This window comes from Talpa occidentalis, unplaced genomic scaffold, assembly GCF_014898055.3.
Source record: "Talpa occidentalis isolate TD23 unplaced genomic scaffold, MPIMG_talOcc4v2.1 talOcc4.16, whole genome shotgun sequence".
NCBI lineage: Eukaryota > Metazoa > Chordata > Mammalia > Eulipotyphla > Talpidae > Talpa > Talpa occidentalis.
Window position 1 is genome coordinate 79,462,359 of NW_023601653.1, and position 17,242 is coordinate 79,479,600.

The 17,242-nt window shown below is 45.8% G+C and overlaps 2 protein-coding genes across 5 annotated transcripts in view; both read right to left on the reverse strand.

Moving 5' to 3' along the window:
- LOC119247993 (cyclic AMP-dependent transcription factor ATF-7) overlaps positions 1-2,355 on the reverse strand; it is a 110,060-nt gene extending 107,705 nt beyond the window's left edge. For both annotated transcript variants that reach the window (XM_054696675.1, XM_037514871.2), the window contains exon 1: positions 1,336-2,355. The gene's annotated coding sequence lies outside the window, so the exon portion shown is untranslated. The remainder of the gene's footprint in view (positions 1-1,335) is intronic.
- Positions 2,356-2,400: 45 nt separating this feature from the next.
- On the reverse strand, positions 2,401-10,235 carry ATP5MC2 (ATP synthase membrane subunit c locus 2). 3 transcript variants are annotated; one of them, XM_037514878.2, is made up of 5 exons: positions 10,176-10,235; positions 6,235-6,304; positions 5,031-5,108; positions 4,332-4,525; positions 2,401-2,657 (listed from the first exon to the last, which is right to left on the reverse strand). In XM_037514878.2, the coding sequence occupies exons 2-5, from the start codon at positions 6,271-6,273 to the stop codon at positions 2,543-2,545; spliced, it is 426 nt and encodes a 141-aa protein (XP_037370775.1). In that variant the 5' UTR covers positions 6,274-6,304; positions 10,176-10,235; the 3' UTR covers positions 2,401-2,542. The 3 variants fall into 3 exon arrangements, with proteins under 3 accessions (XP_037370775.1, XP_037370774.1, XP_037370776.1); XM_037514877.2 differs by having other exon boundaries at positions 5,025-5,108; XM_037514879.2 differs by lacking the exon at positions 10,176-10,235 and adding an exon at positions 6,419-6,747 and having other exon boundaries at positions 5,025-5,108.
- Positions 10,236-17,242: the final 7,007 nt, after the last annotated feature.

Genomic DNA, 17,242 nt, shown 5'->3' on the forward strand with positions numbered 1-17,242 from the left:
CCCTCAGCAGAGTAGCTCGGTAGATCAGCCCGCCCTGCTCCCCACTCTGTCTCTGGTGAATCCTCTCACCCCCCACACCTCTGGCCTACACCCCAGTTCTTCTACCAATAACAAAAAAAAGACCAAAAACACCAAATGCTTTTTGGTTATTTTATCAATTTTTGATAGTCAGTTTCCTTTTCTATGCCAACTATATGAGGAAGAAACTGTAAAATGCCTATTATATTTTCTGAGCTCCATGGAGACTAAAAAAGCAAATTATAATTAACATAACAGATATTGAACTTTGATGGAACTAACCCTTTTCAAAAACTCAAGTTACCTCCATGTGCACATACATAACTCCAAGGATGAGATTATCCCAATTTAGTAGGTGAGGAGAAACTGAGGTCCTAGAAATTTATTAGTGATCTGTCCAACATCACAATGGCCAGTGATTGATTAGAACTAGTATCTCCTGATTTCAAATCATGTGCTATTTCTAGAACTATAAAGTAGAAAAATTTCATTCCATAATATTATCAAAGTTGGAAAGATCTTCAGAAAATTAGCTCAATGACCCTCTCTACTAAAACAGCACTATTCTACGAGTTGTTGGCAATTTGAGCTGCCCATAAATCTCTTGGGGCCTGAAACTGAGAGGACTCAGATTGCCTTTACTGCTCCTGAAGAAATCTGCTCCCAAGCTTCTTACAGCACCATCTCATCATTCACCTCAGAGAGAAAACACGTGGGCCACTCAGCCTTACTCTCAAGGCACTTAGGTTGTTAGTAAATTCAATCCCAAAGAAAGGGCCAAGGAGAGAAAGAAAACAGATACCTGATGGCTTGGGGACGGAAGGGGATAGGCTTATCAAGGCCCAGATTCAAGTGAGCAAAGCAAAGGGAGGACTCCCCTCATGTTCAGCTATGCGGGTGTACCACCGGCTATAGCTGTTTGTGTGAGGTGCATGGACAGTCAGCAGCATACAATATATTCTGTATAATAGTAATCTGGGGGTAGAATTGCAATCTGGAAGTAAACTGTGGTTTCACATAGCACAAGGGTAAGGATAAATGATCTAGGGTGACTGGCTGCCTTGCATGTTTTACTCTGGGCTCAAGTCTCTGGCCTGAGTTTTAATTTTATAGTCATTGAATGAACCAAAAGAAAAACTGTTGTGGTCATCTGCATTATCATTTCTGAAAGGATTTTAATTTATATTTACTTATTTCAAGCATGTATAGGCCTTATTCCAAGTTTATCTAGCTTTAAAAAAATACAAGTAGTTCTTTACCTTTATACTAACTCTACAGGGCCAAGTCCTTAAAGCACGTGTAAAGGAAAAAGCTTACCTCTGCTTATTCTGCCCTTTCCTTCCTGCTTGCAGAGTGACAGCAACACCGGGTCTGGGAGTCCCAAAAGATCAACAGTGAGTGCGGTACCCTGGGTTCAAGGCATGATCTTTGCTTTGGTTTCAGCTCTGCTAGTGAAAGTTCCTTTAATTCCCCAAGTGTTTCCTCACATGGTTTAGAAAATTAAATAAAAATGTTGACTGACACTGCCAAAGTGCATCATGCTATATATACATCTAGGCCTACAAAAAGGAACATGAGCCTCTGCCTCAATCTAACTTGGAAGATAAGGCACAGATACTCGGGCATATGTGTACACATATCCACGATTTTTCATAGCCCACAAGCAGAAGAGTATGTCCTGTAGCCCTTTATTGGGGCAAGTACTCATTTGACTGATGGTGGATGGAAACCAGATGAAAGATTCGTGGAATGCTCAGTCTTTCACAATAACAAAGAGAGTTTAAAAAAGGAAAGTAAGCAAAGATTTAGGGAAAGAAAGCAGAGATGGCTAAAGGGCAGGGTCTGAAAATATGGTAAGAAAAGGAAAGCATTTGAAAAATGACATAATCCAATTTAGATAGAGTATGGAAATAATAAAAGATAAAGCTGAGTAAGTTGAAGTCAGACTTTTTAAAATTGTAAATGGCAAAACCAGTGCTATGTACAAGGATTAGCCTGTGGTAGTGGTGGGTATAAGTAGATGCTAGAGGGAAGAAACTGGTGGCAGGCGGCCAGTTAAGAGGTTATTGCAATAGACCAGGTGGGTGGCAAGGAGGCCCGAGCCAGGATAGAAGCAGTGGAAACAGAGCTCAATAGTCAAAACTCCTAAGCCAGCACTGAAAGTTGCTACTGACCCGATCATCCAAGGTAACAGGCCATCCCAGGTGAAAACTATTAAAAAGGAATGCTAATTCGAATAAAGTTTTCCTGACACAGAGAATGAAGAACAAGTGAGCTCAGATCCACCTTCTTCAGAACTGTCACCACCCTCTAGGCCTTCTGGGCTCTCCCAGGCATCTGGCCAACTGTGGAAAAGAAATACACACAGGAGACTCAGAAACATCTTATTAATACAGTATTTATTTGTCTTCCCTGTCAGACCCTGAGCCAACCACTTTCCCCAGGCTGCCTGGGGAGGTACAGGAAAAGGTACAGGGCAGACGAGACGCGGGAGAAATAACTATGGGAGGTGGAGACGGCTCCTTCACATGGCGAAGAGGATGAGGAAGGCTACCATCAGGCAAAAGAGCCCCATGGCCTCTGAGAGGGCAAAGCCCAGAATGGCATAGGAGAAGAGCTGTTGCTTCAGAGAAGGGTTCCTGGGAGAAGGGGAGAAGAAAAGACTGAATTTATAGTTCACACAAAGAGAAGGACAAACATCAACAGTGGGCTCTGGAGAATGCATCTCCTCACACTCATCTTATGTAACGAGTCTTTCAGGGTAACACCATTTTGCCTGAATTCTTTCCCAGACATTAAAAGCTCTACAAGAAAGGGGACAATCCCAAATCCCCTAACATGGCCCAGATACATACATTGCTCCCTCTAGTGGACCACCCATATCATCATCGTAATTTAAGATCTCTGGGTCCCAGACATTTATTTGGGGCTCAACCAAGATGCAAGAGCTATCCAGAGTGACAGGGCCTATCAGAGCAGAGTTTTCAAACTTTAAGCAGCAGAACCCCCATATTTGAAACATGAAAGCCAAACTGCAAACTGCAATGGTAAAAGTGTGGAAATCTAAAGGACTGTTTGATTGGCCTCTCCTCCTCTAACAGTCTCTGGGAGCATACTCTCCGAACCCTAGGGCTTTATGGAACACAATTAGGAAAACACTGTACAAGACGACAAGGGTGTCAGTGGGAAGGGGACCACCTCTCATTTCAAAACATCTAAAAGTTTCGGGTTTTAAGAACCTACAAGTGGCCTGTGAGTTTAAGATAAGAATTAAAATGGGATAAAGGACTCCCAACTTTGAAAATCATATATAGTTTCTATTTCCCTTACTCTGTCACCTTTGAAATCCTTGACAGGTAAGGTAAAGCAACAGCAGCTTTGAACAGAATTGTGAACACAGAAGCAGCTAGGCTTTTGTTTCATACAAATTCAAAAAAAATAAACCTACTTCTCCAAAGACATTAACAGAACTTGTGGGTCTCCAGAGGATTAATTTAGTTCTGACAGTGAGCTGCCCAGAGGTGGTGGGGACCAAACAGTCCCCAGCGTCACGGAGCAGTGGGGCTGGCTGCATAGGCAGTTTTCCCAGGAGTGATAGGAATTCCCTGGGACGGGGAAAAACAGCAGTGAAGCCACTATGCTGTTCAAGGCTCTTAGATCAGGGGCAGCAAACTTTTTCTGTAAAGGGCCAGACAGTAAATACGGACAGTCCCCAACTTATAATAGATTTTATTTTACTTTTCGATGGTGTGAAAACCATTCATTCTGTAGAACCACACTGTTTCCTGGGCAGTGGCAGTGAGCCATGTTCACAGTCAGCTTTTTAACCCTCAGTAATTTCTATTTTCTAACCTTCAGTATTTTCAACATACAATGGGTTTATTGGGATGTACCACCACCTTAAGTAGAGAAGATCTATGTTTTAGATTTTGTGGGTCACCTATGATCTCTGCTGCTACTCTTTGAAAATGTAAAATCTATTCTTAGCTCAGCTATAGAAAACCAGTCTATGGCTAAGATTTGGCCTTTCTTCCTTAGTTTGTTGACCTGCTTTAAACCAAAGCTGTTCAACAGAACTTTCTTCAACAATGGCTATGTTCTAAATCTATGCTGCTCGATAAGGTGACCACTAGTCAGTGGAGGTACTGATCACGTGAAATAGGGTTGATGTGACTGAGGAACTGAATTTTAACTCTGTAAACTTTTAATTCATTAAAGTTTAAATTCAACAGTCCCATGTGGCTATTGGCTACATCATAGTGTAACAGAGCTCTAGATTCCCAAATGTATGAGAGACCAATGGAGCATCTTACCTGGCATAACCAATGATGAGGCTCCCAAACACAGTCCCAATTCCAGCCCCAGAGCCAGCCACCCCTACTGTGGCAGCCCCAGCTCCTATGAACTTGGCTGCTGTGTCAATGTCCCTTGAAATGGCGCTGGTTTGGAAGCTGCGGCTAGGAATAAGTGAGTTCAGCGGACGCGGGGCTGCCAAGTTGCTGAGGCTCTATGAAGAAACAGTAGGTAGAAGATAGTTTTTAAGAAACCACTTTTTTTTGGCTTTGGACACTTTTGTAACATTAAAACCCTTTATCCTGTCAAATCTCATGGTTTCATCCCCAAATAAGATATTTTAACTCCCTAGAAACCATAAAATGCTGCCAGGTAAACTTTTTAATGCAAGACATAGACTTCCAATATTTTCAGGACTCAGGGATGGTCTGAAGCCTTAGCTTGTTCTTGGTACCCCAAAGAAATCCTTTTCCTGGGGCTAAGTGCTGCTAACTGAAGTCAGTAAACTAGGTAGTGATGGCAGTTTTCAGCAGTACATATGGGCATGTGTTGCCAGTGGCAAAAGCTGCAACACCACAGCATGTATAGTATCAACTGTCCTCCAAATCCACCTAAATCAATGGCCTGTGATGATTGTCCTCAGCACTCCCCCTACTGGTCCTGCCAGGTAACCTTTCCCACCCCATACCCCCAAACCACAGGCCCAGTTCTACCTGTACCTCGTCTGTCAGTGTCTCTGGTTGTTTCAGCACCACAGTAGACAGTGACCTACTCAGCAGCTGAGAGGTGCTCCTGACCTAGTAGAATGACACAGGGCAGGGTCAAGGAAGGCTGCGGAAAGGAGTTTTAGAACTACCCCACGTTGTTATGTGAATGCCCCTTTTATTCTCCAACTTAAACCAGAACTTCAGGAAATTCTAAGTTCTAGAACCACCCATTCCCCCCTGCTCCTCAGCCTTCTCTGATTTAAGGAAAGTGAGTTTATTTCCTTTTGGGTCACCCTCCCAGGATCCTTCTACAAGTCTTGTAAACAAGGAAAAATTTAAGCCTCAGAAACACTTGCTTCACTCAGTAAGATATATGGAGGAAATGGTCAGTCCACAAAAAGGAAGCAAATGATTGGAGCATTTGCCTCAGAATACACCCTTCTGAAAAACAGGCACAAAGATCCATGCTCAAAACTCAGCCCCTCCTGGTAGCCTTTTCTGACTCACTCTAAGCCGGTGTTTCCAAAGCACACATGATGATTAACAGCCAGGACTTTTGTCAGAGAGATTTACACTCATATCTTAGCTTTATTTCACCTGTGTCACCTTAGGACAAGTCACTTAAGTCTTCCTAAAGCTACTGTCTATCAAATGGAAATATATCTCAGGGTTGATCTGAGGAGTAAATGAGATTACTCATATACAAATGCGTAAACTTGGTACAAGGCATAGCAAGTGCTCAATCAATGGGTCCCATGAACACCATCACTTTTATTTCAGTTATACATGAATGAACCATTTGCCTCTACCACCTATTGATTTATAATTTCTTCCATGTTGTTTCTGAATCAAATAATTTTCCCATCCATTTCTAAGTTCCCGTAGGGAATGCCTAGCTTTAGCTTTCTGACACCAAGGACAAACGCAACAGTGTGCGCATTCCAAGTTAGGTAATCTACTTCATGGTTACTGTTTCTAGTGGGGTTCCAGACTACAGGAACACAGTTTCAGGATAGGATAACCTGATCTTAGTCTAGAGTCTCATCAATACTCTTCTATTGAGAAGAATTAACTGGACTCCAAGGATACGGGGCAGAGACGTGTCTATTAAGCATTCATTCTTTCCTATTAGGCTCCCCGCTTTCCAGCTGTCAAGAACAAGGAAGAGACAAGATGTCCCTTCTTAAAAACTCTCAGAGAAAAGACAGGTACTCACCAAGGAGGGGGTGGAGGCGAACTTGGCGCAGGCATACATTTTCGGGGGATGAGGGGCTGTAGCAGGCAAGCTGGAATTACAAAAGCAGCATTGTAAACATTGTTCATGCTAACCAAAAGACAACCTTATTTGTAGAAAAGGCACTCTGGAAAGTTTAAATAGCCCAGAGAGCAGAATGACTGACCTCAATTCATCAGCAGAGATGGAATGAGAATCCCAAAGCCAAGATTGCCTCCATACAGCTTCCAAGATTTTTTTGTTATCAAGTGACTCTCCCTTGTCTGAACTAGTAGCAAGTTAGTCCCAGCTTTAAGACCTGTTATCCATTTTGTAGCCTTATGGGTTGGGGTGGTCAGAGGAATTTCTCTAGTGTCCTCTGCTTAAGTTTTCCTTAATCTTTATACAAAAGGAGCCTTTCTCAATACCTGTCTAAGCCTAAAAAACTACGCTTTATGTGGCAAAATACATCTGAAGGTGTGAATTTGTACTTCTGAATTGTTATAGTATTGTAAACCAACTCAAACAACAACAACAAAAAAGTTGCTCTTTAAAGACATTTGGGAGGGGCCTCCCCGGTGGCGCAGCGGTTGAGCGCTGGGTTGCGAAGCTGCCCGCGGCCTCTGTGGCGCCGGTTCGATCCCCGGCTGCTTCCTGGCCACCGGAGGAGGGTCCCACATGGCGCGCAGACCTCTCTTGCCGCCCGCTGCTCCCCTCAGCAGTGTGCTTCGGTCCTTCTGCCTGCTCTGCTCCCCACTCTGGCTCTGGTGAATTCTCTCACCCTCCTGCGCTTCTGACTGTACCCAGTGCATGTATAAACAAAACAAACAAACAAATAAAATAAATAAATAAAGCATGCCTCTATTAAAAAAAAAAAAAAAAAATAAAGACATTTGGGAGGGCCTCCCTGGTGGCGCAGCGTTTGAGCGCGGGGTTGAGAAGCTCTGCAGCGCTGGTTCGATCCCCAGCTGCTCCCCGGCCACCGGAGGAGGGTCCCACATGGTGCGCAGACCTCTCCTGCCACCCGCAGCTCCCCTCAGCAGTGTACTTCGGTCCTTCTGCTGCTCTGCTCTCCACTCTGGCTCTGGTGAATTCTCTCACCCTCCTGCGCTTCTGACTCTACCCAGTGCTTGTATAAATAAATAAATCTTTAAAAGGAAAAAAAAAAAAATAAAGACATTTGGGAGATATTTGTTGAAGGTGAAGACACTGCTTACCAGTCTCCAACAATTTTTTTTTACTGCACTACCTGGAAGTATTTAATTCCTCAAAAATACTTCAATCTATTACATTAACAGGGTGAGGCCGATCAATAAGCAAATCTGCCTTAACTCTAACTAGTAATAACTGTGGAAGTATTCACTTTCACCGTTAAACGCAGGGCGTTCAATGTGTCTTTCTAAAATTTAAAACAATGCTGATGCACTGTAGGTGACTATGTTGGTAAAACTGAACTTAGAAAAGAACAGCAGTTGAGCACTGGGTTGCGAAGCTGCCCGCAGCCTCTGCAGCACCGGTGCGATCCCCAGCCACCAGGCGAGGGTCCCACATGGCGCGCAGACCTCTCCTGCCGCCCACTGCTCCCCTTAGCAGTTTACTTCGTTTGTCTGTTCTGCTCTCTGTTCTGGCTCTGGTGAATTCTCTCACCCTCCCGCCCTTCTGACTGTACCCAGTGCTTGTATAAATAAATAAATCTTAAAAAAAAAAAAAAAAAAAAGAATATGCCTCTGTCTTCTACTAATAAAGTGTTTTGAACTGAAACTGGAATGGACTGAACTGGATTAAAAAAAAAAAGAACAGATGAGGTTTCTCCAAGTGAAGTGAGCAATCCACCTGAACTAGAATTATCTGGTGTATATATGAAAATTGCTTATTTTTGGAGTCTACCATAGAACTTCCAGGCAAAGATCTTAGGGGATAAAGCCCAAGAAAGGTACTGTATTTCTTTCTTTCTTTCTTTTTTAAAGATGTATTTATTTATGCATACAAGAGCTGGGGTACAGGCCAGAGATGCAGGGGGGTGAGAGGATTCACCAGAGACAGAGTGGGGAACTGAACAGGCAGATCTACTGAAATACACTGCTGAGGGGAGCAGCTGGTGAGTCAGGAGAGGTCCGCTTCCCCATGTGGGTTTCTCTCTGGCCAACTCCCTGCAGAGTTCATAGTGCGGTGCTTAACCCCTTGCGCCACCAGGGAGCCCAAGGTACTGTATTTCAATCAAGCTTCCCAAAAGATTTTCAGGTACCTTTAAAGCTGTCTTAAAACTATGGTAGTGGTAAAGCCAGGAAGTGAACTCCTCTTCTTCTAAATTAATGCTTCTTAATATGCTATGACTTAAAATATTCAGTGAGTTGTAGGCCTATTAAGTGACATTTCCTTAAGTGAGCTGGATGCAAAATCATCCCAGTTTACACTTTTGAACCCAGAATCTTAAGTTACTTTCGGATTCATGGATGTCTTCAACTCTTGTCCTGTCTATAACTCTTGACTTCTGCCCATATGTAACTCTAAACCAATTTTACTGCTGGTTGTCGTGTAAGTCCAAAATTTCTTTTTTTTTTAAAAAAAGATTTATTTATTTATTTATACAAGCACTGGGTACAGTCAGAAGCGCGGGAGGGAGAGAGAATTCTCCAGAGCCAGAGCGGGGAGCAGAGCAGGCAGACCGACAAAGTACACTGCTGAGGCGAGCAGCGGGCGTGGCAGGAGAGGTCTGTCGCACCATGTGAGACCCTCGCTGGAGGCCGGGGATCGAACTGGCGCTGCAGAGGCTGTGGGCAGCTTCGCAGCCCGGCGCTCATCTGCTGCGCCACCAGGAGAGGCCCCCAAAATTTCTCTATGGCTTTAAAAAGGAGAACTTTTTCAACACCAAGGCAATTAATCCAAAATATCATCATTTGTGAAATAAAGTTGTTAGGAGGATTAAGTGAAACAGCATGTTTAAAGAATTTAATGTGATCTGGCATGGAATATACCCACATCAAAGGTTAGCAATTAAGGGCGTCTATGAGAAGTGCAGATCCTTCCACTGGTCACCTAACAAGTCTGCGACTATTAAAGAGTAACACCTTGAACACCAGCACTAGCCTTAATCAGAGGGCCTTAATCACGGATCTCCTCCTCAGTGCAGATCAGTGAAGGGGTTACAGTGCCACTGAAACATTCCCTTCCTTAAATCTTCTTTTCCTCTTGGGGGCAGAGTCTAGGGACAATTAATAAACCCCTGACAGGAATGGGGCCAGGTGGGGACTCCCCATGCCGGTCTCACCACCCTTTTGGGACTGCTACTTCTAACGGAAACCCTCACTATTAATCTACCTCTTTTGTTTTTTTCTAACTTCACTGCAATGGAAGGGCAAGCAGGTCCTGGGAGACAACCACTGGCTCCAAAGAAAGGGCCTCTCTCGGCTACGGTTCTCCCTCGCTACAGCCCGAGGGAGGGGGGCGTTCTGGCTGTTCTGTTCACTTCTACCACGTGCACAGTTCACTTCTTAAATCGAAGGGTGCTGACTTCGGGACACCTGAAGTGCTGGGATAGAAAATCTGGAGGTTTCAGGGCAGGGCAGGAGTCAGAATGAGAGAGGGCAGACAGAGAAGGGGGTTGTGACTACTTGGAAAGGGTAAGAGAGCGAGCAAAGAGCGTTGGTAAGGGCCCAGGTTGGGAAAGGCGAACGCGAGCACTTTGGGATTTGACTCTCGCCAGTTCCGAGGCTCCGACCCTACCCCCAGCCCCCAGAGACATCCAAGATGGCGCCAGGCCCGCGCGGCTGGAGGTCACCGGCACGCGGGAGGGGCAGCCTGCGGTGCGGGGACGCCGGGGGCAAAGGAGGCCTTGCGGACCAGGGTGGGGGCATGCAAGGTAAGGCCCTTAAGGCATCGGCGCGCGGTGGGGTGCCCCGCGCGCGTGCGCGGCGCAAAGCGGGTGCTAGGGCCCAAGGCCTTACCTGCTCCCAGTGCAGAGAAGACGGAGAGGGGCAGGGGGCGGGAATAGCGCAGGGAAGGCTCGGCGCATGCGCTGCCCAGACCAACGAGTCGCCGCGCTCGGGCTAGAGCGATAGCAAGAGTGAGGGTCGGCCGAGGCGCCACAGCGCCGCCAGCCAGCTCTGTGCGGGCGCGCGGCCGCTTGCGCCACCTGGTGTTTGAAAGGAGAACTGCAGGAGGGGCCGACGTCTGCAGGAACCAGGACAAGCTCGGCCTCGGAAGCCCTAATGTTTGGTCTGCACAGTGTTTGGGATCCACACCTGTCCCCCTCCCAAGCATGCGCTGTCACCTTGCCACCCTCCCAATGCAATGTGAAATAGCATACAATTGGAATTTGGGGGACAGTGCCCAAAATGTAGCAGGAGGAACATGTGGTTGTGAGGGCTCCTGCCTGCTGTCACCGTGGACTGGAACTTTATAGGTGGAAAATCCCTTCACTAGGCTAATAAACAGCAAAATGCCCCAGCTACGCCGGGTTGGCCTACTCCTTTATTTCCCTTTCCCTTTCTCCTGTTCCAGTGATCTGCCGAGAGGAAAATCAACACCAGCAAACCTAGACGCCAGGGGCTGAAGATGACGGGGAATCCAGGACGCGGACCCAAGCCCTCTCTCCCCGGCCTCAGACAGTCCGGGCATGACGGGCCCCTGGGACCCGTGGTGAAGGTGGAGGCCGCGGGGACCCGCGCGAGCCCCGGCCCCGGTCACCACAGAAGCCCAGACGGGCGTGGGCCCCGGGGGACGTTCCTGGAAGCGCCTCGGCCTCCCTCGTGCCCTGCGCTCCCCCTTAGCGGGGCCTTCCCGGTCCCCATCACTCCCTTAGGCCTCGCTGTCGCCCAGACGGGATCAGAGCAGCCCCTGGAAACGCAGGGGCAACGCCGGCCCGCGCCCCTCACGTCAGGCACAAGCCATCCAGGCACCCGGCGTGAGCGCAGCCAAGACAGACAGGGAAAGCTCACCAAACCCCATAAAAAAGAAAAAAGAAGAAGAAAGCCTCGGCTGTAAATAAAGCCAAATCCGCCGCCCTCTGAGGGGCCGTTCGTCCTCCCCTCCTTGGCCCCGTCCTTCCCGCGCCCCCGCCCGGCTCCCGGCCCCGCGGCGCCCCGGCCCCGAGCTCCTCCATTTAATCGGATTTGGGAGAAGGGGAGGATAAATCACGGCAGCAGCTTTACGGTCCCGGAGGAGATGTGAGCAGCAGCCAGGCACACCCCGGCCGGCGATAAAAACCGCCGCTGAAAGCCCACGGAGCAATTTCCCGGGACCCCGAGCGACGCCATTACAGGAATGTAATTTTGCCCGGATGAGGCCCCGAGTTTAATTATCCTCGCGGAGGAATTTCAATGCGGCCAATCCATCTTGCAGGCGGGCGGCAGAGGGATTTATATGGGCCCGTTATTTCACACGGATCCTCCATCTGCATTTTTATGGCCCTGAGCTGCTGAAAGGGAGGAGAAGGAGCGGGGAGAGACAGGAGGAGCGAGGGGCGCGGGGAGGGGACTTCCCGCCCGTCCTGAACCCGGGTCCCCTCGCTGAGGATTCTCACTCGTTTCCCTGAAATCCCCTCATCTCCCTCGGGTTCCAGTTGTTGATGGGGGGGGGGGGCGTAGGTGGGGGAGCGGGTGTGAAGGTGAGGACTGGAGCTGGGAGGCTTAGGAGTCAATCAACAGGTACTGAGTACTGAGCAGTGCAGGGCACTAAGATGCTGTGAGGAAGAGGGAAGACAAGCTAGCAGGCTCCCCCCACCCCCAGGTCTCCCGACACCCCCACTCCTGCCAAAACCGAATTTCTTCTCTCTCTCAGCTTCACCTCCTTGGAGGCAAAAAGTCGAGTTCTTGGGAACCGCCACCACCAAACGGTGGTGAAATTGTTCGTTGCAACAATTTAAACCCTTCTCAGATAGAACTAAAAATCCTAGCGAAGGATTGGAGGAGAATGAAGCTGGCTCTTCCCCAAAGTTGTTATGGCTTGCAATATTTAATTCTCTCTGACCCCCATTCTGTGGTGGGCTCTGGATTCATAGAAACCTGGGTTCCCATATTGCTGTGTGACCGTGGGCTAGGGTTTAACCTCTCCAAATCGATTTCCTCCTATAGAAATGAGGAATAATAAGTTTACTCACTCCATGGTGAATATTAGGATAATATACGTGAAGCTTTTAGCTTGAAACTCAGTAAGGGTTTAAGAAATGCCAGTAATATTAGCAGTAATAGTAGTAATAAGATTATTGTTTGGAGCATTGCAACTCAATTATTATTGTAGGCTTTTTTTTTTTTACAAGGTCCTTGCTGTGCTGTCTCCTGAAAGAGAGTCAACTGTCTCTGAACTTTTTCACCTCCATAAATATTGCAAAACAAGTTATTTGACAGGTTGGTGGGTGGAGATCAGTGAGGAGGGCTTCAAATCCTGGGGGCTGTTGCTACGAGGTCGAAGCCAGAAATTAAATCAGTCAACCTTGAGTGTACAAAAGGTGGCTGGAGGGTTTGTGAGGGGGAAGTGAATAAGAAGACAACAAAAGATGACTAAGAGAACATTAATTGAAGGTCTAGAGATCTTAACTTGGGAGACAGTCCTTCCTTCACTTGGCTGAGAGAAAACTGGGGTCCAGGAAGGAAAGGGTGTGGAGCCAGAACTATCCTTGCCAATCAATCCCTTTCTTTTCCTACCAGACCATGTAACAAGGCTGGCCTGATTGGCCAGTTTTTCTAATGACTGTTAGTGGCAGATTCTGACTGGTTAGCAGCCTCCCTGCCCAGTGGTGATGAAAAAATGAGATTGATCTTTTCTTTCTTAGGATTGGTTAACAACCCTCAGGGGGCTCCGGGGCTCATTTTAATTGACTGGATAGGCTATGAGGGAGGTGCAGCACCTCTCATACAGAAATTCTGAGTATTCTTTTCCATAAAGGTCACCAAGAAAGAGTCTTGATCGGCTTACGTGTTTGTCTTTGCAAGGGGGGAAGCATAGCAGCTTCGAGAAGAAAAATCAAAGGAATCATGCAGGCATGTCACGGTTCAATTTGAAAATCCAACCATAGGAAGGGATTCACAGAGAGGAACATAAGAGACATGTAAAAAGAGAGAGGCTAGGACAGAGAAATGCACAGGAAAGTAAAATTGCCAGAGAGAAGATGAAAGGTTTGAATAATTTGTTTTTCATTCCCGATGGGTTGATGAGTAGATGAGAATGATGATGTTTTTCATTCCTGATGAGATGAGGCTACTTTATGATGCATTTTGCTGGATGCACATGTTGCCAGCAACTAGTGTAGAAACACCTGTTCTGGAGGTAGGACTAATCTTAGTCCTGCTACTAACTAGCTGAGTAACTGATAGTTACTTCATCTCTTAAAGCTCCAGTTTCCTTATCTGGAGAAATCAGTGAGAGAAGTAAGTGATATTTGAGGTTCCATTCAGTTTTATTTTTGTAGGATTCTCTTTCTTTTGGCTAAACAGGTAAGTTTTGCAAGTTGCAGTAGTATTTACACTGCTAATAAGAATTAGTCTTAGGTCTTGAGTTCCTCTATTTGTTTGTGACTGTTAATTTTCAATTTCCTGAGGGTGGAGGGCACTGATTGATGGATTTTCTCCAATTTGTTGAATCAGTTCCCTGGGATGGCAGGATTGTGAGCCAGCAGCAAATCGCCATACTCCTGGACAAAAATAATAGAAGATGGAGGAAAGGAAAGGATTATTAGGCTGCTAAGGGAGAGATTGTTGCTAGGGCTGGTGGCAGAAAGATTGCTTAACAAGTTTTTGCTGGGGAAAAAATAAGTTCCTTTGAATTTGTGCATGTGTACATATTTATCTAGAAGCCATGATTAAATATCCATGTGAACAGATTTGGTCTCTGCCATTTGGTGGCTCCCAAGTCAAGGAACACAAGCAGGCAAAACAGGAAATAAAAGTCATTGTGATATATTGTGAAGAGCTAAGGACAGCAAACTAGAAATCTGAGTCTAGATTTTCAAAATACTACAAATTAATTATGTGACTTTGAGAAAAATCGCTTTAGCTCTCTGGGCTTCAGTTTTCTCACTTGCAAAATGGAAGGAAACACTAGATGATTATTAAGTTCTTTCAGCTTTAACTACAAATAGCATAGACATGTCCTTCTTGGTTTGTCCTGTCTCCTGACTCCATGTAATCAATATTTACTGAGCATCTACTTACTCTGTGCAAGATATTGTGCTACATATTGTGAATGGGAATGACAAAGGAGAGCACACAGCCCTTGTCTTCATAATGTATAATCAGTAAGAAAGACATGTACATATGTAACTATAACATGCAACAAGATTTAATAAATTATATGGGTAAGAAGGGCTGAGGAGGCAGTATGCCTTCTAGCTTAAATGATCAAGGGGCATCATGATTAATAGACTTTTCCCTTCTTTCTAGAAAAATAGGTAATATTTGAATGATCTAAAGAAAAGAATACAATGTATAGCATTTATTCCACAGATATTTTTTGAGATCCTACCATGTGCCAGATACTGTTCTATTTTTTAAAGATTTATTTATTGATTGATATAAAATATATAAAATAAAAATATTAAAAAAGATTTATTTATTTATGCATACAAGAACTGGGGTGTTAGCCAGAGATGAAGAGGGTGGGGTGAGAGGATTCACCAGAGAGAGTAGGGAGCAGAACAGGCGGATCTACTGAAATCCACTGCTGAGAGGAGCAGTGGGCGAGTCAGGACAGGTCTGCTGTGCCATGTGGGTTGCTCCCTGGCCGGCTGGGCATCAAACTTGGGCTGCAGTGGCTGGTGATAGCTTGATAGCGCTGTCTTTAACCCCTGCGCCACCAGGGATGCCCCTTGCCTTATATTTTTACATATATTATTTATATTAGCCCATTTAATTTACCATTCTAAGTGATATAATGTTGTTTGTAGACTTATTTACTTGTTCTTTTCATTCAGCATTATGCTTCTAAGATTCATCCATGTTGATGTAAGTAGTTGTAGTTTATTTTCATTGATGTACACTAGCCCAGCCATCTGTTGATTGATTTCCCTGTTGATGAATATTTCGGTTTGTTTCCAGCTTTTTGCCATTATAAACAATGCTGTGCAGAATATTTCTGTACCTGTCTCCTGGGGTATAGGAGCAAGAGTTTCCCTAAGATATATATCTATGTAGCTATAGGTACATATCTGTTCATATCCATGCTGTTCATATCCTACAACCCAGCATTTCCTATATATGGGGTTGTAGGAATCTACAACAATATATGGGGTTGAAAATCTACAACTTTCCTAGATAATGTCAAATTATTCTCCAATTTTTTTAAGATTTATTTATTTATGCATACAAGAACTGGGGTACAGTCAGAGGTGTGGGGGGTGAGAGGACTCACCAGAGACAGAGTGGGAAACAGAACAGGCAGATCGACAGAAACACACTGCTAAGGGGAGCAGTGGGTGAGTCAGGATGGTCTGCTGCACCATGAGGGTAGCTCCCTGGCCAGGAATCGAACTCGTGCTTCATTGGCTGCGGACAGCTTCATAGGTTGCGTCTTAACCCCTTGGGCCACCAGGGAGGCCCCTATTTTCCAATATTTATGGCTACCCAAGTATATGAGTTTCAGTTGTTCTCCTGGCCTTTGGTGTTTAGTGAGTCTGTGGATATGAAGGATATATCATGGCTGTCCAAATTTATATTTGCCTGATATTAATGGGGTTGATCATCTTTTCATATATTTATTGGTCACTCATGTTTCCTCTTCAGTGAAATGCCTATTCATGTCTATCTTTTGCCCACTTGTCTATTGGGTTATTTGTCATCTCCCTATTGATTTTTTTTTTTTTTTTAAGATTTGTTTTTATTTATTTATACAAGCACTGGAACAGTCAGAAGCGCGGGAGGGTGAGAGAATCCACCAGAGCCAGAGCGGGGAGCAGAGCAGGCAGAAGGACCGAAGTACACTGCTGAGGGGAGCAGCGGGCGGCAGGAGAGGTCTGCACGCCATGTGGGACCCTCCTCTGGTGGCCGGGGAGCAGCCGGGGATTGAACCGGCGCTGAAGAGGCTGCTGGCAGCTTTACAACCCAGCGCTCAACCGCTGCGCCACCGGGGAGGCCCTCCCTATTGATTTTTTTTTTAAAGATTTATTTATTTATACAAGCACTGGGTACAGTCAGAAGCGCAGGAGGGTGAGAGAATTCACCAGAGCCAGAGTGGGGAGCAGAGCAGGCAGAAGGACCGAAGTACACTGCTGAGGGGAGCAGCGGGCGGCAGGAGAGGTCTGCGCGCCATGTGGGACCCTCCTCCGGTGACCAGGGAGCAGCCGGGGATCGAACTGGCGCTGCAGAGGCTGCGGGCAGCTTCGCAACCCCGCGCTCAACATCTGCGCCACCGGGGAGGCCCTCCCTATTGATTTTTAGGAATTAACAAATATATAAAAATAACCTAGTACTGGTCTGTTGTTAGTGGCAGCTTCCTACTTCGAGTTTGTAGAGGGGTTGGGATTTTAGCAGAGGCTTAAAGGATGGATGATTTCAGTTCTTCAGAGTCTTCTTTTAGTTGGATTAATTCTTAATTTGTTCATCAAATATTTATTGACTGTCTAGCCAGACATTATGCTTGACATTGAGAATACAAATATATCCATACTTACTCACCGCTTAACACTTTGGACCAAAGTCCAGTTTGGTTCGAACCACTGACATCTCTTGCTGAGCACTACGATAGCCTCCCAGTGCCTAACCTGATTCCAGCCTGGCCTTGCCATAGTCTATTCTGTTTAGATCAGTTCACATAACTTTCAATCTCCTAGTAGTTTTCTAGTACTCATAGAGAAAATCCCCGGGTCAACTATTGTGGGGTCCTCCTGATTCTCTGACATATCATTCTCTGACTCTTCCTGGTAGACATCTTCTGTTTCCACATCCTAGGAACCCCTAAGAGTCTCTACAACCCACGAGCTCTAACCCCTAGGCTGACCTTCCTCTAAAGTTGGTGCTTTACCTGATCACCCTGCATGAATCCAGCCTTTGTTCTACTCCCTCCATTTTCTCCCCACTAAGCA